This window comes from Marmota monax, unplaced genomic scaffold (genome assembly GCF_021218885.2).
Source record: "Marmota monax isolate L192 unplaced genomic scaffold, Marmota_monax_Labrador192_F-V1.1 WCK01_AAM20220418_F8-fsc00090, whole genome shotgun sequence".
In the NCBI taxonomy this organism is placed as follows: domain Eukaryota; kingdom Metazoa; phylum Chordata; class Mammalia; order Rodentia; family Sciuridae; genus Marmota; species Marmota monax.
The window spans coordinates 5,075,394-5,094,688 of NW_026695219.1; the positions used below are offsets into that span (position 1 = coordinate 5,075,394).

General features: G+C 31.6%; 1 protein-coding gene across 10 annotated transcripts in view; it reads right to left on the reverse strand.

Moving 5' to 3' along the window:
* Akt3 (AKT serine/threonine kinase 3) overlaps positions 1-19,295 on the reverse strand; it is a 273,567-nt gene that overhangs the window by 20,925 nt on the left and 233,347 nt on the right. For all 10 annotated transcript variants that reach the window (XM_058575178.1, XM_046432495.2, XM_058575175.1 and 7 more), the window contains 2 exons: positions 16,560-16,774; positions 10,551-10,638 (listed from right to left, as the gene is read on the reverse strand). In XM_058575178.1, the coding sequence (XP_058431161.1) occupies positions 10,551-10,638; positions 16,560-16,774 (303 nt within the window). The remainder of the gene's footprint in view (positions 1-10,550; positions 10,639-16,559; positions 16,775-19,295) is intronic.

Genomic DNA, 19,295 nt, shown 5'->3' on the forward strand with positions numbered 1-19,295 from the left:
TATAAATGCACACTCACTAAACTATCAACTCACAATTTTATATTCAGTGAAAATATCCTTCAAGAATGAAAGCAAAATAAAGACATAATCTGATAAAAGCAAACAATTTTTTTTTTTTTTTTTTTTTTTGCCAGCTGCAGTGTAAGGAATGATTAAGGAAATTCTTTAGGCTGAAAGGAAATGATACCAGAAAAATACTTGAATCCTCAAGAAAAAATTAAGAAACAAAAGTGTTCTGAAATTAATGGTGATGGTTGCAGAAGCCTGTGAATAACCTAAAACTACTGTATGATATTCATATGTTTAAAAGTGAATTATATCTCAATAAAGTTAATTTTAAAAAAACAAATCAAGAGCATTGAAAATGGTAAATAAGGAGAAGAATGAATCATAAAAGTTCTAACTTAGCATCTAGAACAGAGATGAAGATTAATGGTCAAATAGGATCACAGATAATAAAAAATCAACCACAAAATTAATATAGTGAAGAATGGAAGGTTCACTTACAGAGGGGAGGAAATGTTGGCAAACTATTCATCTGACACAGGATTCATATCCAGAATATAGAAGAAACTAAGAAAACTCAAAAGCAGTGCAATAAAACAAGTAACTTAAAAAGAGGCAATTAATCTGAACAGACATTTCTCGAAAGAAAATATACAAATGGTCAAAAAGTGTATTAAAAAGTATTCAACATCACTAGGCATTAGGGAAATCAAATAAAAACCACAAGAAGCTATCTTCAATATTGGCTGATATCAAAAAAGAAAAATACTACAAAGGATGGTAAAGATGCAGAGAAAAAGGAACTTTCATATACTTTGCTGGCAATATAAATTAGCACAGACATTAAGAAAACATTATTGAAAGGCATCTAGGTTGGTTCCAGTTTAGCTCTTGTGAATTGTGCTGCCATAAACATTGATGTGGCTGTGTCCCTGTGGTATGCTGTTTTTAAGTCCTTTGGGTATAGACAGAGGAGTGGGATAGCTGGGTCAAACGGTGGTTCCATTCCCAGTTTTCCAAGGAATCTCCATAGTGCTTTCCATATTGGCTGCACCATTTTGCAGTCCCACCAACTATGTATGAGTATGCCTTTTCCTCCACATTCTTGCCAACACTTATTGTTATTTGTATTTTTAATAGCTGCCATTCTAACTGGAGTAAGATGTTAGAGTATTTTTTTTTCTTTTTTTTATTAGTTGCACATGACAATACAATGATCTTGACATATCATACATTTGAATCAAATGAGTATAATTTCTCATTTTTCTGAGTGTACAGGTTGCAGAATCACATTGGTTATACAGACATGTATATACATACAGCAATACTAGTGTCTATTTTATTCTGCTGCCCTCCCTATCCCCCCATCCCCCACTCCCCCGTGTTAGAGTACTTTTGATTTGCTTTTCTCTAATCACTAGAGATGCTGAAGATTTTTTCTTATATTTGTTGACTGATTGTATAACCTAAATGCCCTTCGGTAGATGAATGGATGATGAAAATGTGGTATATATACACAACGGAATACTATTCAGCATTAAAAGAGAATAAAATCATGACATTTGCAGGTAAATGGATGGAGTTGGAGAATATAATGTTAAGAGAAGTAAGCCAATCTCAAAAAATCAAATGCCGAATGTTTTCTCTGATATAAGGATGCTGATTTATGAATTATGGGGTTGAGGGCAGGGAGCATGGGAGGATTAAATGAACTCTAGATAGAGCAAAGGGGAGGGAAAGGATGGGAGGGGGCATGGGGGTAGGAAAGACAGTGGAATGAGATGGACATCATTACCCCAAGTACATGTATGAAGACACGAATGGTGTGACTCTACTTTGTGTACAACCACAGATATGAAAAATTGTGCTCTATATGTGTAATATGAATTGTAATGCATTCTGCTATCATACATAACAAATTAGAATAAAAAAAATTAAAAAGAAAATAGTATTGAAGTCCCTCAAAAAATTAAAAACAGAACTACCAAATGATCCAGCTATATCCCACTTCTGAATATATATCCCAAGGAAATGAATCAAGTTGTCCAAGCAACAGCTGCATGCTCATGTTTATTGAAGCACTATTCACAATTGCCATGATATGGAATCAATCAAAGTGTCTATCAGCAGATGAATGAATGGATAAAGAAATGTGATATATGTACACAGTGAAATACTATTCAACCACAAAGAATGAAATCCTGTCATTTGCAACAAAACAGATGGAAATTATGCTGAGTGAAATAAGGCAGGCACAGAAAAACAAATACTACATGCTCTTAATTATATATGGGAGCTAAAGCTGACCTCAAAGAAGAGAGAATAGTGATGACTAGAGCTTAAGAATAAGAAAGGAAAAGTAGAGAGGAGAGAGAGAAGAGGGAGGTTGGAGAATGGGTATCAAAATATAGTTAGCTAGGAGGAATAAGTTCTAGTGTTCTATGGCACAATAGGGTGACTGTCATTTACAAAAATAAGCAGTAGATCAAAGACTTCAAACACAAATAATAAATGTATAGAGATGGAAATGCTGATTACTCTGATTTGTCATCACCATTGAATATATCTATTGAATTATCACACTGTATCCCATAAATATGAACAATTGTTAGGTTTCAATGAAAAAGAAAAAGATAGGAATACTTCCATCAATCCTTAAAAAGAATGAAATAAAATAATGCTATTTTTCATACTCTTAATCTAACAGATATGTCTGTTCATAATAATAGCAGCAATAATGTATTCAGTGACCACAGCTTATCGATAAGTAAAACTAATGACAGTAATATTAAAAGAGATAGGAGAAAGGAACTTGAATATTGTTATACAGTACTTGTACTACCTGTAAAGTGGTACAGTGCTATCTGTAAATGGATTTAGATTAGTTATAAATGTATACTTTAAACTCAAGGATAAGATGCAAAAATAAAGTTAAAAAAGAAGTACAAGTGATTCAGTTGATATGCTACGAAGGGGGAAATGCTGTCTTATAAAACTGTTTAATTCAAACTTGAGAAGGTAGAAAAAGAGTAGAAGATACACATAAAGAAATAGAACAGGGCTGGGGATATAGCTCAGTTGGAGAGTGCTTGCCTCACATGCACAAGGTCCTGGGTTCAATCCCCAGCACCACTAAAAAGAAATAGAATAAAGACAATGAAAAGAGAAGATATTAATCCAACTGTATGGATATTCACTTTAAATGTCAACAGGCTATATATATACCAGCTTGTAAGACAGAGACATTTAGGGTGAATAAAAAATAAGACCAACTAACTCTGTGTATAGAAAACCCATTTTAAACACAAAGACTAAGACTAAAAGTTAAAGAGTGGAAAATATATGACATGCTCACAGTAATTAAAAGAAGTTTAGGACTGGGGATATACCTCTGTTTCGAGCACTTGCTTGGCATGTGCATGATGGGGACCTGGGCTCGATTATCAGCACTGACAATAAAAAAAGAAAAGAAAAGAAAAGAAAGAAAGAAAAGGAAAGAAAGGGAAACAAAAAACAAAAACAAAAACCTGGGATGGCTACATTAATCATTAATTTAAGACTAAGCAGACTTGAGAGCAAGGAAACATTATCAAAAACAAAGAGGAACATTATGATAAAGGAGTCAGTTCTCCAAGAAGGCATAATAATCCCTAATGTGTTATATCTAACTGCAGAGTCAAAATATCTGAGGAAAAAAAAATATAATTGAAGGGAGAAACTATTATATTTGAATATCAGTAATAGAATGAGCAGGGTGAAAAATCAGTTAAGAACAAACTCAACTGAGTGGAAGCATCAATCAGATATAATCAAGTTATATACAAGAATTCATCCAACAACAGAAAAGTACACAATCCTCAAGCCCACAGAGAACACTCACCAATGGAGACTATGCTGTGGACCATTAAACATACTTAACACATAAAAGAATAGAATCATATAAATGTATGTTTTCATGCCACAGTTGAATTGAACTATAAATTGGTCAGAGAAAGCTGGAAAATTCCAAATATTTGGAGTTTAAACAACAATTTTCTAAATGACATACGAGTTAAAGAAGTCTCAAGAAAATTTTAAAAATGTTTTTAAGTGAACATGAAAATACAACTTGTTAAAATTCACGTGATACAGTGAAAGCAGTGCTTACAGGAAAATTTACAGCAGTGTATTCACACATTCAAAAGAAAAAAGACTTAAAACAAAATTCAAAAGCTTAATCTTTGCAAAGATCAATAAAATTGATACATATCGAGATGTAAACTATTTCTATCAACTCTCTTTGAATTTCAATTCTTTTCATGGATATTGTTATATGGTACAAAGATTAAGTTTTTCATTGAAATTATATTATTCTCATTTATACCAAAACAATACTTACCACATTCAATATTTGTGTACTGAACTCTACTTAGACCCAAATTATTATTGTCTGCTGTTTTTAAAAAATGAAATTTGACCATTAAACTTATGTTTATCATTATTTTCTCCTATTTTCAGTGTTAATTTTTTTTAGGTGAGATTCTTATAGGGAACAGTGTAGGTATATTTTGTTCTTAACCTAATTTGAAGGCTTTTAAAACTTAAGTATTTATATCTTATGCTGTAACTAATATTGGTCTTGACAGCCACCTATTTTATATCTTCAGTACAATGCCTCATGACCCTAAGAAAACAGTAGTTATAATGTGAACACCAAACTATCTAGATATTTGAAACATCTTTCTTTGACTCAAGTTTAAAAATGAGCCACCATAGAAGCGTGACAACAAAAATCAATGTGAAGCTACCTAGAAACAAATTTTAGCCTTTCATTTCTTTCTCTGTTAGTATTCCTGTTATATACAACAATAATAATCACTACCATCTGCATAACTGCCATCACCACATTCTTCAGGTCAAAATATGTAACTAGAAAAAATAGTGAGAGTCAATCGATAAAGTTCTACTGTGACATTTCATAATTGTTTGATACATTTTGCAAAAATGTGTCCTCATGAAGGAGAAAAGTCATATGATTGTTGCAATGCATAAAGAACATTTAATAAAATTCAACATCCATTCATGGTAAAAGAGCTCAGGAAACTAGAAATAAAAGAGAATTTCTTAAGCTGGGGTTGTAGCTCAGTGGTAGAGCACTTGTCTTGCAAGTATGAGGCACTGGGTTCACTCCTCAGCACCACACAAAAATAAATAAATAAAAAATAAAGATATTGTGTCCATCTACAACTGAGAGAGAGGGGGGGGGAAGGAAAGAAACTTCTTTAACTTAATCCAGGAGGAATGAAGAAAATTACACTAACATCATACTTTAAAATATTATGCTGAAATAATTTTAAGCTTTAGAGAATACTTCTAAAAATAGTGCAGTTACCATATATTATCTTCTTTCCTCTAATGTTAACATCTTATATAGCCATATCAAAACTAGCATCAATACAATATCATTAGCTATATTACTCACTTTACTTAGATATTCCCCCTCAAAATACTCCAGGCTTTTTTTTCATTTTCCCCTTACCAGCCCTAGAATCAACTACTACTTCTCCAAGGAAACTTTGTTTATTTCATTGGCAACTGATATTTAGAAATCTATATCTGGAGCTGGGAATATAGCTCAGTTGGTTGAGTGCTTGCCTCACAATGCAAAAGGCCCTGGGTTCTATCCCCAGCACACCACACACACACACACAAAAAAAAAAAAAAAAAAAAGAAAGAAAGAAAAGAAATCGACCTCTGGCTATCTGGCTGCTAGATGTGCTCATGAACATTATATTTAACCATAAAAGATGTTCTCCCTAAGATCAGAAACAAAGTCAGGACTTTGTTTGACACATGATTTCTATTCAGTACTGTAGAGGAAGTTCTAATCAATACAATAAGGCAAAAGAAAATAAAATGCATCCAGATTAGAAATGAAGTAAAAACTGTAATTATTTACAAATGATCTGATTATGTATGTAGAGAATCATAAATGATCTTCAACAAAAGCTACTATAACCAAGAAGTGATTATTTTAAGTAAGCTCCATTTGAATTACTTATTTATAATTTGTACCAACTCTTCTTCAAGAAAAAAAAAACTTCCACTTCAAAAACAGTAATATTTAAATTCAACTTTTTAAAAGTTAACTCAGTGTTTTACTAGTGTGGAGAGGGAGGGAGACAAATTTTAATTCATCTTTTCTTTTAAGGACTTAAGACATATAATATAGGAGTATACAATCTTTAACAATTAAAAAAAGGATATTTCTTTAAAAAAGAATAAATAAAACTGACAGACCCTTAGTCAGGCTAATGAAGAAAAAGAGAAAGAATCTCAAATTACTATAATTCATAATGAAAAAGGAAATATCATCACGGACACCATTTAAATGCAGATGATAATCAGAAACTACTTTGAAAATTTATACTCCAATAAAATAGAAAATCATGAAGACATCAACAAATTTTTGGAGACATATAACGTGTCAAAATTCAATCAGGAGGACATACAAAATTTAAACAGATCAGTTTCAAGCAATGAAATTGAATATGCCATCAAAAGCCTACCAACAAAGAAAAGCTCAGGAATAGATGGATTCTCAACCAAGTTCTACAAGACCTTCAAAGAACTTACACCAATATTCCTCAAGTTATTCCAAAAAATAGAAAAGGAGGAAACTTTTACAATCTTTTTTTAATTCCAAATCTAACACACACACCCCAGTTCCCCTTACACATGCATATACCCCCACTTTTCTAAAATTAAAGAAGTGACCAAATAATAAATGAAAGCTTCCATCTGTACCATTGCATTACCCAATTTTAGGTAATGGTTTGGCAATTCCTGGAATTTGGCAACATGTTGGTTGGCTTTGGCCCCTATTAAATCAGGACAAATCACTGGGGAAATGAAAAATAAATAAGAATAATGATGCCTCCATTAGATTAAGACTCTTTGAAAAACTAATTAAACATATTTAAGTCTTGAAAAAAGGCTTTTTCAAAGTTCAACAACAAAGACCATTCAAAATTGATTCTCTGCAAGTTTTGATACTATTTTTCATGAATAAAGAGCTCAATTATAACTTATTTATTTAATACTCTATTCAATAAGGACTGTATCTTCTGGTTTTGTCAGAATGTTTTTGAGATGATTTTTTTTTTAATGCAGTGCTGGAGGTTGAACCCAGAGCTAACAAATTTGACATGAATTTTAAATAAATATTAAGAAATAACATAAAATGTTGAAGTCAGTAATAAAATTAGTAAACAGAAATATTATAATAATATTATTATTTATACTATAATAATTTATATTACAATGATGATGTAAGAGCCATTATTCCAAGATAAACACAGCTCTCAAAAGCAACTTTTACAAGCTTACGGAATACAAAGTCAACATAAAAAAATCAATTTTATTTTCTATATATTGGTAGCAAACAAAGTGAAATGAAATTTTAAAATTCTGCTTCCATCAGAAGACATTAAATACTTAAGAATATATATCTTACCAAAAATGTATAAAATCTAAGCATAAAATTATAAAATATTACTGAAAGAAATTAATGATCATGTAATAAATGGAGTGATACACTGGGTTCCTGGATCCGAAAATCACTGTTAAAATGACATTTCTCCCCAATATGTGAAATTCAACACCATCTCACATAAAATCCTAGTAGATCCACAAACTGAACACTAAATTTAACTAGAATTTAGAAATTTATCTAGACATATTCATAGTAGAAAATACACCACCAGAGAATCTTATAAAGCTTTTAAGGTACTGAAGTAATCTGCATCTTCTGTGTTATTCTATACGATGAACTTGTCTATTTCCACAAAGGAAATGAGAAGCAAACCTAGGATTGGGACCAGCTCTTCTGACTTGAGTACTATACTCTTTCAAATTATAGACCATCAATTATAATTAAGGTTAATTGACTTCCTTCTTTGCTCAGAGATTTAGTTTTCCCTTAAAGATACCAGGAATTGTAGGTTTCTTCATCTCTAGATTTGCTGTAATATTTCAAAAAATAGCCAGTAAATCATGTAATAATAGAGCTATGTAAAAATAATGAATCTCTCAAAGCTTATTAATAAAAATTAGTAAACATACCACTCATCTTGGAGATGAATTGACCACTTATAAATAAGTTGAAGCAAAGTGTGAAAGATGATATATCAAGAACTATGTAATGTTTTGAACAACCAACAATAAAAAAAAAAAAAAAAAAAAAAGTTATACATTTCAAAGATATAAGGGTCCCATCAAAATATTCAAATTTATAAATAATTTCTTTATTTATAATACCCCCCAAGCACTAAAATTTTAAGTGAATTAATGAAATAGCTAATAGTGTTAGATTGGTTCCTTTAATTAAATATGAGGGTGATGGTATAATTTTGCAGTTCTAGAGTATTTGAGTAAACTTAAATTGCCTCATTGAACAAGCACATGAGTAAGCCTGTTAGAAGGTAACTAATCTGTTCATGAAAACTCTGCTCTTTTTGCGGTTGTATTTTTTTGTGCAAGATACTTTAATTTTGCTCAAATTAAGTGTCATGTATCTTTAACAATTAAAACAATTTAATTTCTCTCTATATATCGTCTAAACTTGTTTTGAAATCTCCTTTGCCCTGACCATCTTGTTGGCGCCTCTAATTCTATTCCCAAAGCCTGGTTATCCTAATCTTAATATCACTTTCACTCTGGGCATAGCCTATCCCAGGGAGCACAGATAAGGCAAGCCTTGCTTCTTGCCGTATCTGGTTCTCAAAGCATTCTCCAGTTGAGGCTAAATTGCATTTAACATGAAGAGCTGAACACTGATAAGGAAATCATTGCAGCATAACTTAGTGTCCTCAATAGGTTCACATTTTGTCCCTTCTTTAATTTAGCAATGCCACACCTGTGCTATAATCACTGTCTCTTAAAAAAATTGTTTTCTTTCTTTTTTTAATGAGTCCTCCTTGGACAGGGTATACTGAATGAATGATATTTAGTTGTATCTTATAGTCATTTTGTGTGCCAAAGAAAACTTCTGACTATGCATTATTTCTGGGAGACACAGTAAGATCTTGATCTTTCCAGGTTCTTTTGTAGTGTGCTGATAAAAACAGTATATAGCTCATGGAAGTCTTCCTACATATGCATGTAACTCATAGGCTCATCATCAGTGATCTAAAGTAGACATAAATTATCCATATGAGAGTCATAAACATTTAGGACATTTAGGAATGTGTGAAGGAACCAATATTTGACACAGTGCTTTATACATGACAAACTCAAAATACGTGAGTTTGGTTGAGTTGAAGTTTTGAGCAGAAGGAGTTTAACATGGTGCAATTATTTAAATTTATAGTTACAAAAAAACGGGTAGAAAAATCACCACACTCCCTCTTACCAACAACATGAATTCCAGATTTGAAATACTGTATTATTTCCTCATAGTTCATTTCTCATTCCATCTTTATTTCAGGGGTTAACAGAGAAGAATGCTCTGCATAAATCAAACCTACATAAATGTTGATTGGTAAATGTTTCAGAGGAAAATACGGAAAGCTGGAATAAACTGAAATGGGTAGATTGACTAACAAAATAGATAAAAATTCAACATAAATTAATGAATTACATAAAAATTCCATATAAAAATTTTATAAAAGCATTTAAAAACAAATATCAAAATCAATGTCTATAGTAACAGTTGATGAAGTAGTAAAAAATAAAAAAAATAGAACAGATACAATGATTTTTCTATTCCTGAAATACAGTAAAAGTTGCAACATTAAAAAAAATGCAATAAGAAGATTACAATAACAATAAAGATACATAATTGTGGGCAATAAAATTGTTTCAAACAATAGAAATAGTTCCAAATAAGATAATAATTATTATTTGTAAATTTTATTGGCGGGGGAGAGTACTTGGGGATTTAACCAGGGATGGTCAACTACTGAGCCACATCCCCAGCCCTTTTATTTTTATTTATTATTTTGAGACAGGTTCTAACTAAATTGTTTAGGGTCCTCCTAAGTTGCTGAGGCTGACCTTGAACTTGAGAACCTCCTACATCAGCCTCCGTAATATGCTGGGATTACAGGCATGCACCACCATGCCCGGCCTACTTTGTTAAACATTAAATATTATAACTATATTTCTTTTGAAGAAAAGATTTATATAAATGAATTGGAAGTATTTGCTTTAAAATTAAAAATATAACAGTAAATTTTAAAGTTATAATTTGCCCTTCATTTTCTTACAGAAAAACATAACATTGGGTATGTTTTTTTCTTAGAGAAAAAAACTAACAAATTATTATAGGGTCAAAAAGAGAAAAATAACTTTTTGACAATGTTGAATAAAATTTTGAGAGACATTTGGGGAGTCCAAATTATAAATAAAACATACTAAGAAGTTCAATAATCACTTAAATGTTAGAGTAAAAGGGAAAATACCATTACATCATTGGATTTTATTTGCTTAAGTTTTTATGCTATAAAATTCATTTTAGTAGAGTAGTCAAAGTATAAATACACTATGCCAGGAAGATATCCTACCTTTTTATCATACACATCTTGCCAGTTTACTCCAGAAAAGAAGCTGTGTCTCATAATTTCTTTTGCATCATCTGGTCCTCCACCAAGGCTATAGAACAGAAATTTAAATTAAATGAATATAAAACATTTACATAAGCCAATTGTATCAAAATTTTTTTGTGAAAATGCAATTTTTTCTTGTGATAAAAAGTTCTTGGAATAAATAGCCATAAAATTAAAAAGCTTTCACTATAAGATCTAATTTTTCTAACATGCTATTAAAAACCAGCTTTAGAACATTATGGTAATGGAAAAGAGCAGAGGCTCTGGGGACCGACCTGAAAGAGGTAACCACTTCTGGGAGTTCTGTGATGTGCAGCAATGAAAAAATGCTGAACCTCATTTTCCCACCTGTAAAGTGGGGATAAAAAACCTTCCTGGGGGTTTTTTATATTAGAAATAACATAAGTAGCACCTGGCACAATAAATCACTGTCAATTCTCTAACCAAGTTCCTTTTGAATGACTTAAGTAAAAATGTATCCTTGCTAATAAAAATTCTGAAATTATTAACTGGTTTGAAAATTATTGGTGTAACAATGCTATAGACAGAAATTCATGGGCTATTTTCATATCTCAAAGGAATTCCACAGAAACTTTATTATTAATCCACAAAATAACATTACAATGTAATCTGCTATGAAACTTGCAATATGAAATAAAAATTATAAAACATACCCCCCTTTACTGAAGGCATTCTTATTTAAATAATATCTGATACAATATGAAATTCAGGTGTTTTTTGGCTTACTCAACATGAGTCACCAAGAAAAAAAGAGAAAAGTGAGAGAGAGGAAGGGAAACGAGGGAGAAAATAAGACAGAACAGGTACTGGTAAATTTTAATCAAGTCTTTGGGGGAAATTACACATACAAAAATAAGTGTATTATAAACATGATCCAAAGGAAAAGAAGTTCCCACCAGCTGTACCTCCTACCCCCAGATCTATACAGGTATTCTAATAAGTCATACCCCAGCGACAGGACAATCACTAGTTCAAAGCCAGTCTCAGCAACTTAGCAAGGCCCTAAGCAACTCAGTGAGACCCTGTCTCAAAATAAAAACAAAAACAAAAATAAAAAGGGCTGAGGATGTGGCTCAGTGGTTAAGTGTCCCTGTGTTCAATCTCTGGTATCCACCCCCACCAAAAAAAAAAAAAGAAAGATTCTCATAAATTTTTTTTTTTTTTAAATTTTTGCTGAACTCCCAAACTCCAAAAGCCAACTATGGATGATTTTTGATTAGTGCTAATACAAATATTGGTTGATATTACTATTTATATGTTAAAGTCAAAGATGAAGGTGATACTACAAAGACATTGAACTTCAGTTGTCAAACTTTACTTGTCAGTTATATGAGCGACTTTTTGCTGAATGAATTGTTAATAGTTTTGAAACAGTAGAAAAATATTTATTTATGTGCTCTCTGAAATGTAACAGATACAGACACTACATGCTTTTAAATTTAATCTGCACTGTTAACATTTTTTTTCATCATTTTTAAGGTCTAAATAATAAAAACAAATCAAACCCTGACTTAAAAGTATTGGCCAGTTTTGGTGGTATTAATATTCGCATCATGGCCAATTTTAAGCTACTGTAGTAGCAAATCATTATACATTATTTCCGTATGTTACCTAACCTCAAAAAAAAAAAAAAAAAAAAAAAGAGTAAAATGTAACAAAATTATTAAGGAGTGATAATTTGAGTACTTATTACTTTTTGCTTTTGCTATTCTTGATTAAATTTTGCAAATTTATGTTAATTTTAAAGAATGGTTGCATTAAACATTCAGCTCACACAATTTCTGATAATTTTAACAATTGGTTCTTGTGAGCTGGTACTTAGCAATCCCACACATAACTATGTAGAAAAAAACCCAAACAGGTCATAGAAATCAAATAATAATATAAATCTAATGAATTCTGGTTATGAGGTATAAGACTCAGACAACTGAATCCTCTCTGACACACTATCAGAATAGAAAATAAAACAATTAGCTGATATCTAAGTATCTTTGGTGATAAGATCCCACCAGCTGTACCTCCTACCCCCAGATCTATACAGGTATTCTAATAAGTCATACCCCAGCGACAGGACTTTAAGATTGGATCATCTCAGAATAATGATGTTCACATTATTATGAACCTTTAGCCTGGCCATTCTGTATTTAGTTAATGCTTAGCATTTTGGTTCCTGCCCTAATTCTATTTCATTCTACTTCAAGTTGTGTATGACAGTACCCTCCGGAGACACAAAGCTCCTTGGAAGGCAGAGATCAGTACTGGATGATCCAAAAGGCCTTCTAACTTTCTGGATAAGAAACCAGAAAAGCAGATACATGTTTCTGAAAAGAACTGAGTGTATCACAGTAGTCTGCATGAAAAAAAAAATCAGAATTCCATTATATTCTTTTATATTGGTTGTAGCTTATTTACTTCTTTATAGTTTATAATACTGTTTGCATCAGAAGTGAACCTGAGATGGCAGATGAGATGGGAGCTGGACTGGAGAATCATAATAATTTTGTTAGGTTTTAATCCAACTTCTGTAATTCATGTTCAGGTTAAAACCTCAGTTCTTCAGCAACAATTTGGCTTTGGACACAGCCAGCAGAGTTATCAAATATATATAAATTATATATGGCCATGAATACTAAGGAAGGTTTAAGATTACAACCATAAGACTGTCATTTCAGAAGCTGAGATTCTTTAACACAAATTTCCTCAAAGTGTAAAACTGTAAAATGGCAATGTCAATTGCTTTCTGATACAAAATTTAACACTTCAAAATATGCTTTGATATGAGTTATCTTATGCCCAAGTATACTGAACTCCAATATTAGAATGTTAAATCCTTAGGTCCTATGAATTCTTCATTATTAGGAACATCAAAGAATTCCTATTTTCTTAGTATAATGAATTCAACATGACATCATGCTTCTTCTATAAACTCTCCATAGGATGACAAAGGAAGACCAAAAGAATGATCCTAAGGTAATGGAAAATAAGAAACAAAAGCAAAATGATATTGACTTTTTGATTGAACTGATGGCAGGTTAGTAAAGAATACCAGAAAAAAAAATATCAGGCAGTATTTAAAGTAGCTAAATAGGAAAAATAAAGAGGTATGTTATGATAATATCTTTGAATATGTTTCCAAAGACTTTTCAGGGTTCTTCCATTAGCTTTTTCTTTTTTCTACTTGTAAAGTTTAGCATTTCCCAGGATTCTGTCCAGGCCTTCTCCACTATTTTCTTGCCTTCAGCTACTTCCTAGATGCCCATGGCTCCATAACCCATATACTCAGTTACTGTGTTTCTTTTAAGCTGTTTGTATTATTTTCAGTTCCTTGCTTTACATTTCCATCTATATTTTCTAAAAATAAAATACATATAAAAACCCCGGGCTTGGTGTACCCCAAATTAATACCAATATCCACCCCCAACAAACCTCTTCCTTTGCTTAGGCTCCCTGTCTGCTGGAACACACACACTCTAAACTAGTCACCCTAGCTAGAAACTACCAGGGCATCCCAATTGGATCTACCAAATGTCTACCTCTTCACCATTTCAATTGCCCTTTTTTTTGGAAGGGGGTGTACTGGATATCAAATCCAGGGTCTCCAGCCTGCAGTTTCTATTAATCATCCACAAAACTCTTAGCACTACTTCAGAAAGGACAATTTCAGAAGCATTCTTAGCTGCTCTACCTTCCTGTCCCTCACTTTTCTAATCCATCCATCCCAAAGCTGCCAGAATTACCTTTTTATAACCCAAATCCAATTATGCTATCTCTTGCTTGAAATACCCTCATGGGTTCTCATTCCTTTCTGAAGATGAAATATTTTCGTTCTTATAATCAAAACTTACCAGCTTCGTCTCCCAATGTTACCCAAGTTCTTTACTCAAGTCACTGAACTTCTCAAATGCCTTATTCATTTGCAATTCTAGCTGAGTTACTTTACATGTAAATTTCTCTGCTTCAATTCCTCTGCAAACTCCAATTCCTCCATAAACCAGCACAAGTTCACTAATCCCCGAAACAGAGCTAACAATTACAATAGCAATTTGTACATGGTTTGGCCTGAATAAATTTTGTTATTATGTTTTGTGACCCTTATCTTTCTACAGATTCCAGAGGAGACACTCGTTTATCTTTTTCTCCTTTGTGTTTCCAATACTTTAATGCAATAGTAGAGGGCATTGAAGAAAATACCAGGTAATTCATAATATTATATCTTCTCTTGAGAACACTACCAACCTCTGGGTAGTGAAACTACATATTAGACCGCTAACACTCTAGAAATGTACCTCACATTTATTCAGCAGTTCTTAAGTACCTACTATATACTACTCATGGAGTAGGGGTGGGCTGACATAGACAAATAAGTGAGATATAGACACGAAAACCACAAGTACAATTTTGTTCTAGCAGTCAATTATAGAAAGGGCAACAAGGGAAAGGGTGGCCAAAGAGCCTATAGGACTCAGAAAAGCAAGGGATAAATTGTTAGTTTTCTTAAGACCAAACCAAATATTATTTAGATTCCCAAACCAAAGATATAAAATGGGAGTCATAGCTCTGCTTAAAGATTACTTATTCATTATTTACTCATATTCTGCATGAATTTCCCATGAGACCCTGGGTAAATCACTTAACCCTCTCCTGTACCTTTGTTTTCTACTCAAATAGAAATGTGAATAGTATCTCCCTTAAGGGTACTATAAAAACAGGTAGAGCAAAGATGTGAAAATACCCTGAAAAAGAAAACAAAATGACTATAAATACAAGTTACCTCAATTCTTAAGATTATCAAACAAAGCTTTTGAGTGATCCTCACAAAAGAAAACAACAACAACAAAAATGTTTGCTTATTTCTGCTGAAGTTAAAACCACATTCCTAGGCTGGGGTTGTGGCTCAGTGGTAGAATGCTTGCCTAGGGTCATGTGTGAGGCACTGGGTTGGATCCTCAGCACCATATATAAATAAATAAAATAAAGGTCCACTGACAACTAAAAAAAAAAAAATCTCTCTCTCTCTCTCTCCTTATAAATTTAAAAGCTGGAGCATGTAATGGAAAACCATTTCTAAAGTAGACAAAGCCCAAATCTTAGGATTCATTTATTTTTTCACTCATCAACCCAGTCTGACAATAAATATATGTTCACCATTGATCTTAAACAAAATGCTGGAACAAAATATTATGTGAGTTGTTTATGGATCAATCCAACAACATATGAAATCATCTATCCTCTAGATACTTAAGTTTAATAGACTTTCAGAGAGCTACTGATATGTATACACATATAAACACACATATTAAGAGACATTAAACAATTAGTAGTCATTTCACAAGATTTATAAAATGCGTTAATGAACATATATATGTGAATAAGCAATATTGTGACCCACTGAGCAAAGCAGCAAGTGCTATAGAACTCTTGATGTCATAGCTATAGCTACAAAAACAGAAATACAGTAAGTTTTTCTTTTTTTTTTAAGTGTCATCAATCCTTTCACCCATACATGGAAAAAATATTTTGAAATAACAATAAGATATGTTTATGTAGGTTGGGGGTGTGAGGAAAGAATAAAAACAGGTCTCTCTTTTTTTTTTCCTATAATGTAAATAATCAGAAATATAAAGGCCTAGAAGAAGAAAAGGGATCATCCTATTCCCACAAGATCAAGTAACAGGGAAATTAAAAGATTGTTCACTCATAATATGGATAATGAAAATCTCAAAATCTGTATTTGAGAAACCTGCATAAAATTCCAAGTCAGAAAAGAACTGATGAAAATTTTTGAGTTTTCTATATTATGCAGTTAAAAATAAGTCAGTATCTCAGTGGGGAAATGTCTATAGCAAATACATTGCTTCTTGGAGTCAGTTTTATTTGAATTAATTTCCATATCATAATCTCTAACCATATTCATCAGTAACTCACAGAGCATTATTTGAGGCTTACCGTTTATTTGGATCCTTTATCAAGAGCCCTGAAAGCAATGATTTTGCATCTGAAGAGAGAGTTCGAGGAAACTTAATGTCTTCCATTAGTATTAGTTCAAAGAGTTTCTCATGATCCTGGTTGTAGAAAGGTAACCTCCCACACATCATTTCATACATGACAACCCCTAGGCCCCACCAATCTACTGCTCGGCCGTAGTCATTATCTTCTAATACCTAAAAGTGAAATCAGTGAAATGATTAATTACTACACATTAACTTTCAAAGTATTATTCATTAAAACATAAGAGTCTTACATAAAAATGCATTTCAACTTTCCAAGCCTAGGTAGGTGTATTCTGAGTTCTTGACCTCAAAATGATGAAGCATAAATCAAAAGTATAAATTATACCAAGTATGTGAAATATTTCATATATGTATATATATATGTATATATATATATATACACACACACATACACACATACATACACATGCACACACATACATAAAATGGTCAGTATTTTAAAAAGGGGACAGGTCATAAAAAATATTAGTAAGTAAATATATTTTAAGGATCAAATGAAAACACAAGCTAGCATTTTTGCGTATTTTCTTTTAGGTCTACTTAATTTTTCATTCTGAATTCACTAACATGGACTTTAAGTAACAACTTGAAGTTAGGCTATGCTGATTCTAGACAACAAAATGTTCCATTCTTGCTTTATGAACTAAGTTAAAAAGAAAAGAATTTAGTAATAGAAATCAAGCAGTGAAAATTACAAGTAAACAAGCACAATAAAACATGGGGAACACAGACCATGGCAACCATTAAAATAAATGTGAAAATTCTTGGGGTTCCCTCTGTGTCTCAGAAAATATTTAATTAATTAATTGAATATAAAAGCAAAAATTATGAACTTAATACCTGGGTGGTATATATATCCTTTCACTGGATTCCCCAAATGCATTAGATGTAAGAAATAATATGAAAATATCCTAAGAAATAATATGAAAATATCCCTTTGATTTTGTTTGAATGACCTATTCAAATCAGACACAAAAACCTACCATCTGCTTCAGGTAAAATTTGTTTTCACCTTTTTTTTTTTATCAGATTTGCTTTTCATTCAACAGAATATTCCTCATCCATATACAACTTCTAATATTTTATTGTAAATAACTATATTTGAATAATCTTCAAGCTTATTTTAATTTGATCCTCTCAAACTTTGGAAAAAACAGATTAAGAAAGCAACAGACATGAATTTCATTAATTAAAAAAAAAACCACCTTAACAACTGATAAGAGAAAAAAATATAAAAACAAAGTAGTACTTGTATTTCAAATTCTCTTGACTTGATTTAATACATTACTGAAAATGACTTACTTTTGTTTAAAATTTAGCAGTAATTTTATAGCACTGAGGATATTTTTGACAGTTATAGTCACCTATAAAAACTATGAAAGGCACCTTGGTAGAGTACTTAAAGATGAAGGATAAAATTTTAAGAAAAAATTGTGTAAACATTTTTGGAATACCATGAAAAGATTTTTAATTCATTGTTATCAATGTTGTTTCATGGCTTAGGAAGCCTAATTGGAATTGCTTTGTAAGTTTTAAACAGAATCCCATTTTTTTTTCCAGAAATCTTGTAAATCACAAACTAAGGAAAATATTTTCTGAAAGAACAAATTATAGTTTTCATAATTAGTCAAAAAATATTTCTACTTGTTTAAAATGAGTAATTTGAGAACAAACTGAAAATAAGAAATAACCTAAGGAATTCTATCTATGTTCTTAAAGGAAAAGCTATATATATTACTTAAATATACCAGTGACTTTTGATGATTCAAGGATCTATCTCATGGGCAACTAGTAGACTATACTGTTTGTGGGCCTTTATCTAATTGATACAGGATTTTAAAATGAAAAAAAAAAATTAAGTAATCTTTAACTGCATTCTGACAACACCAACAAAACAGTGGCATACAAGAAAAGGAGCCAAATGTGGTTTTTAACCTCTTTTTTCATAAAACCATAAAAAGCATAAAAGCTGGATTAACTGCCTCCCGAACCCACATTTCACCAGCCGGGTTCTCATCCCCAGCTGGCAAAACTGGCAATCCTTTATTTGTGTTTAAATACCTGGTTTGCAGCCAGAAGGAAAGTGAGTGCATAAAAAAAGAGGGTTTTTATTTTTGAAGAGAAATAAGCAACTGAAAATTTAAAACTGCATTGTAAAAATATCTGTTTGATAAAATCAATTTTATTCAGCTTTGTAAAATGAAAACCAATTCTCAAAAGTAGTAGTTTTACTTTTGAACTTTAACTGATGCTTTAACTGATATGCAGATATGATTCTGTAATTAGAACTATTTGCCGTTATCACTTTGTACTGAACAATATTGATGTAATACATTGTCTTATTGACATACAAACTTTAAGCAATGCTGAGGAGAAAAAACCCCTGACAACGCAATCATCCACTCTACTTGAAAAACTTTGCTATCAATTAAATAGAAGATTTTTGTTCAACTCCTATTGCCAAACAGCTAAGATAAACACAAGAAATGAGTGATTATAATATTCTGCATGTGAATATATAATATAAAACATGTTTTCATTATTTATATTATATCCTTTTTCTCTCCTTCAATCTAAATAGTTAAAAACATAATATAGTATAAAATACTCTGGAAACCTCAAAGTCAAATTAATTATTCTAAATTCAAATAGCCTCTTTTATATTATTTTT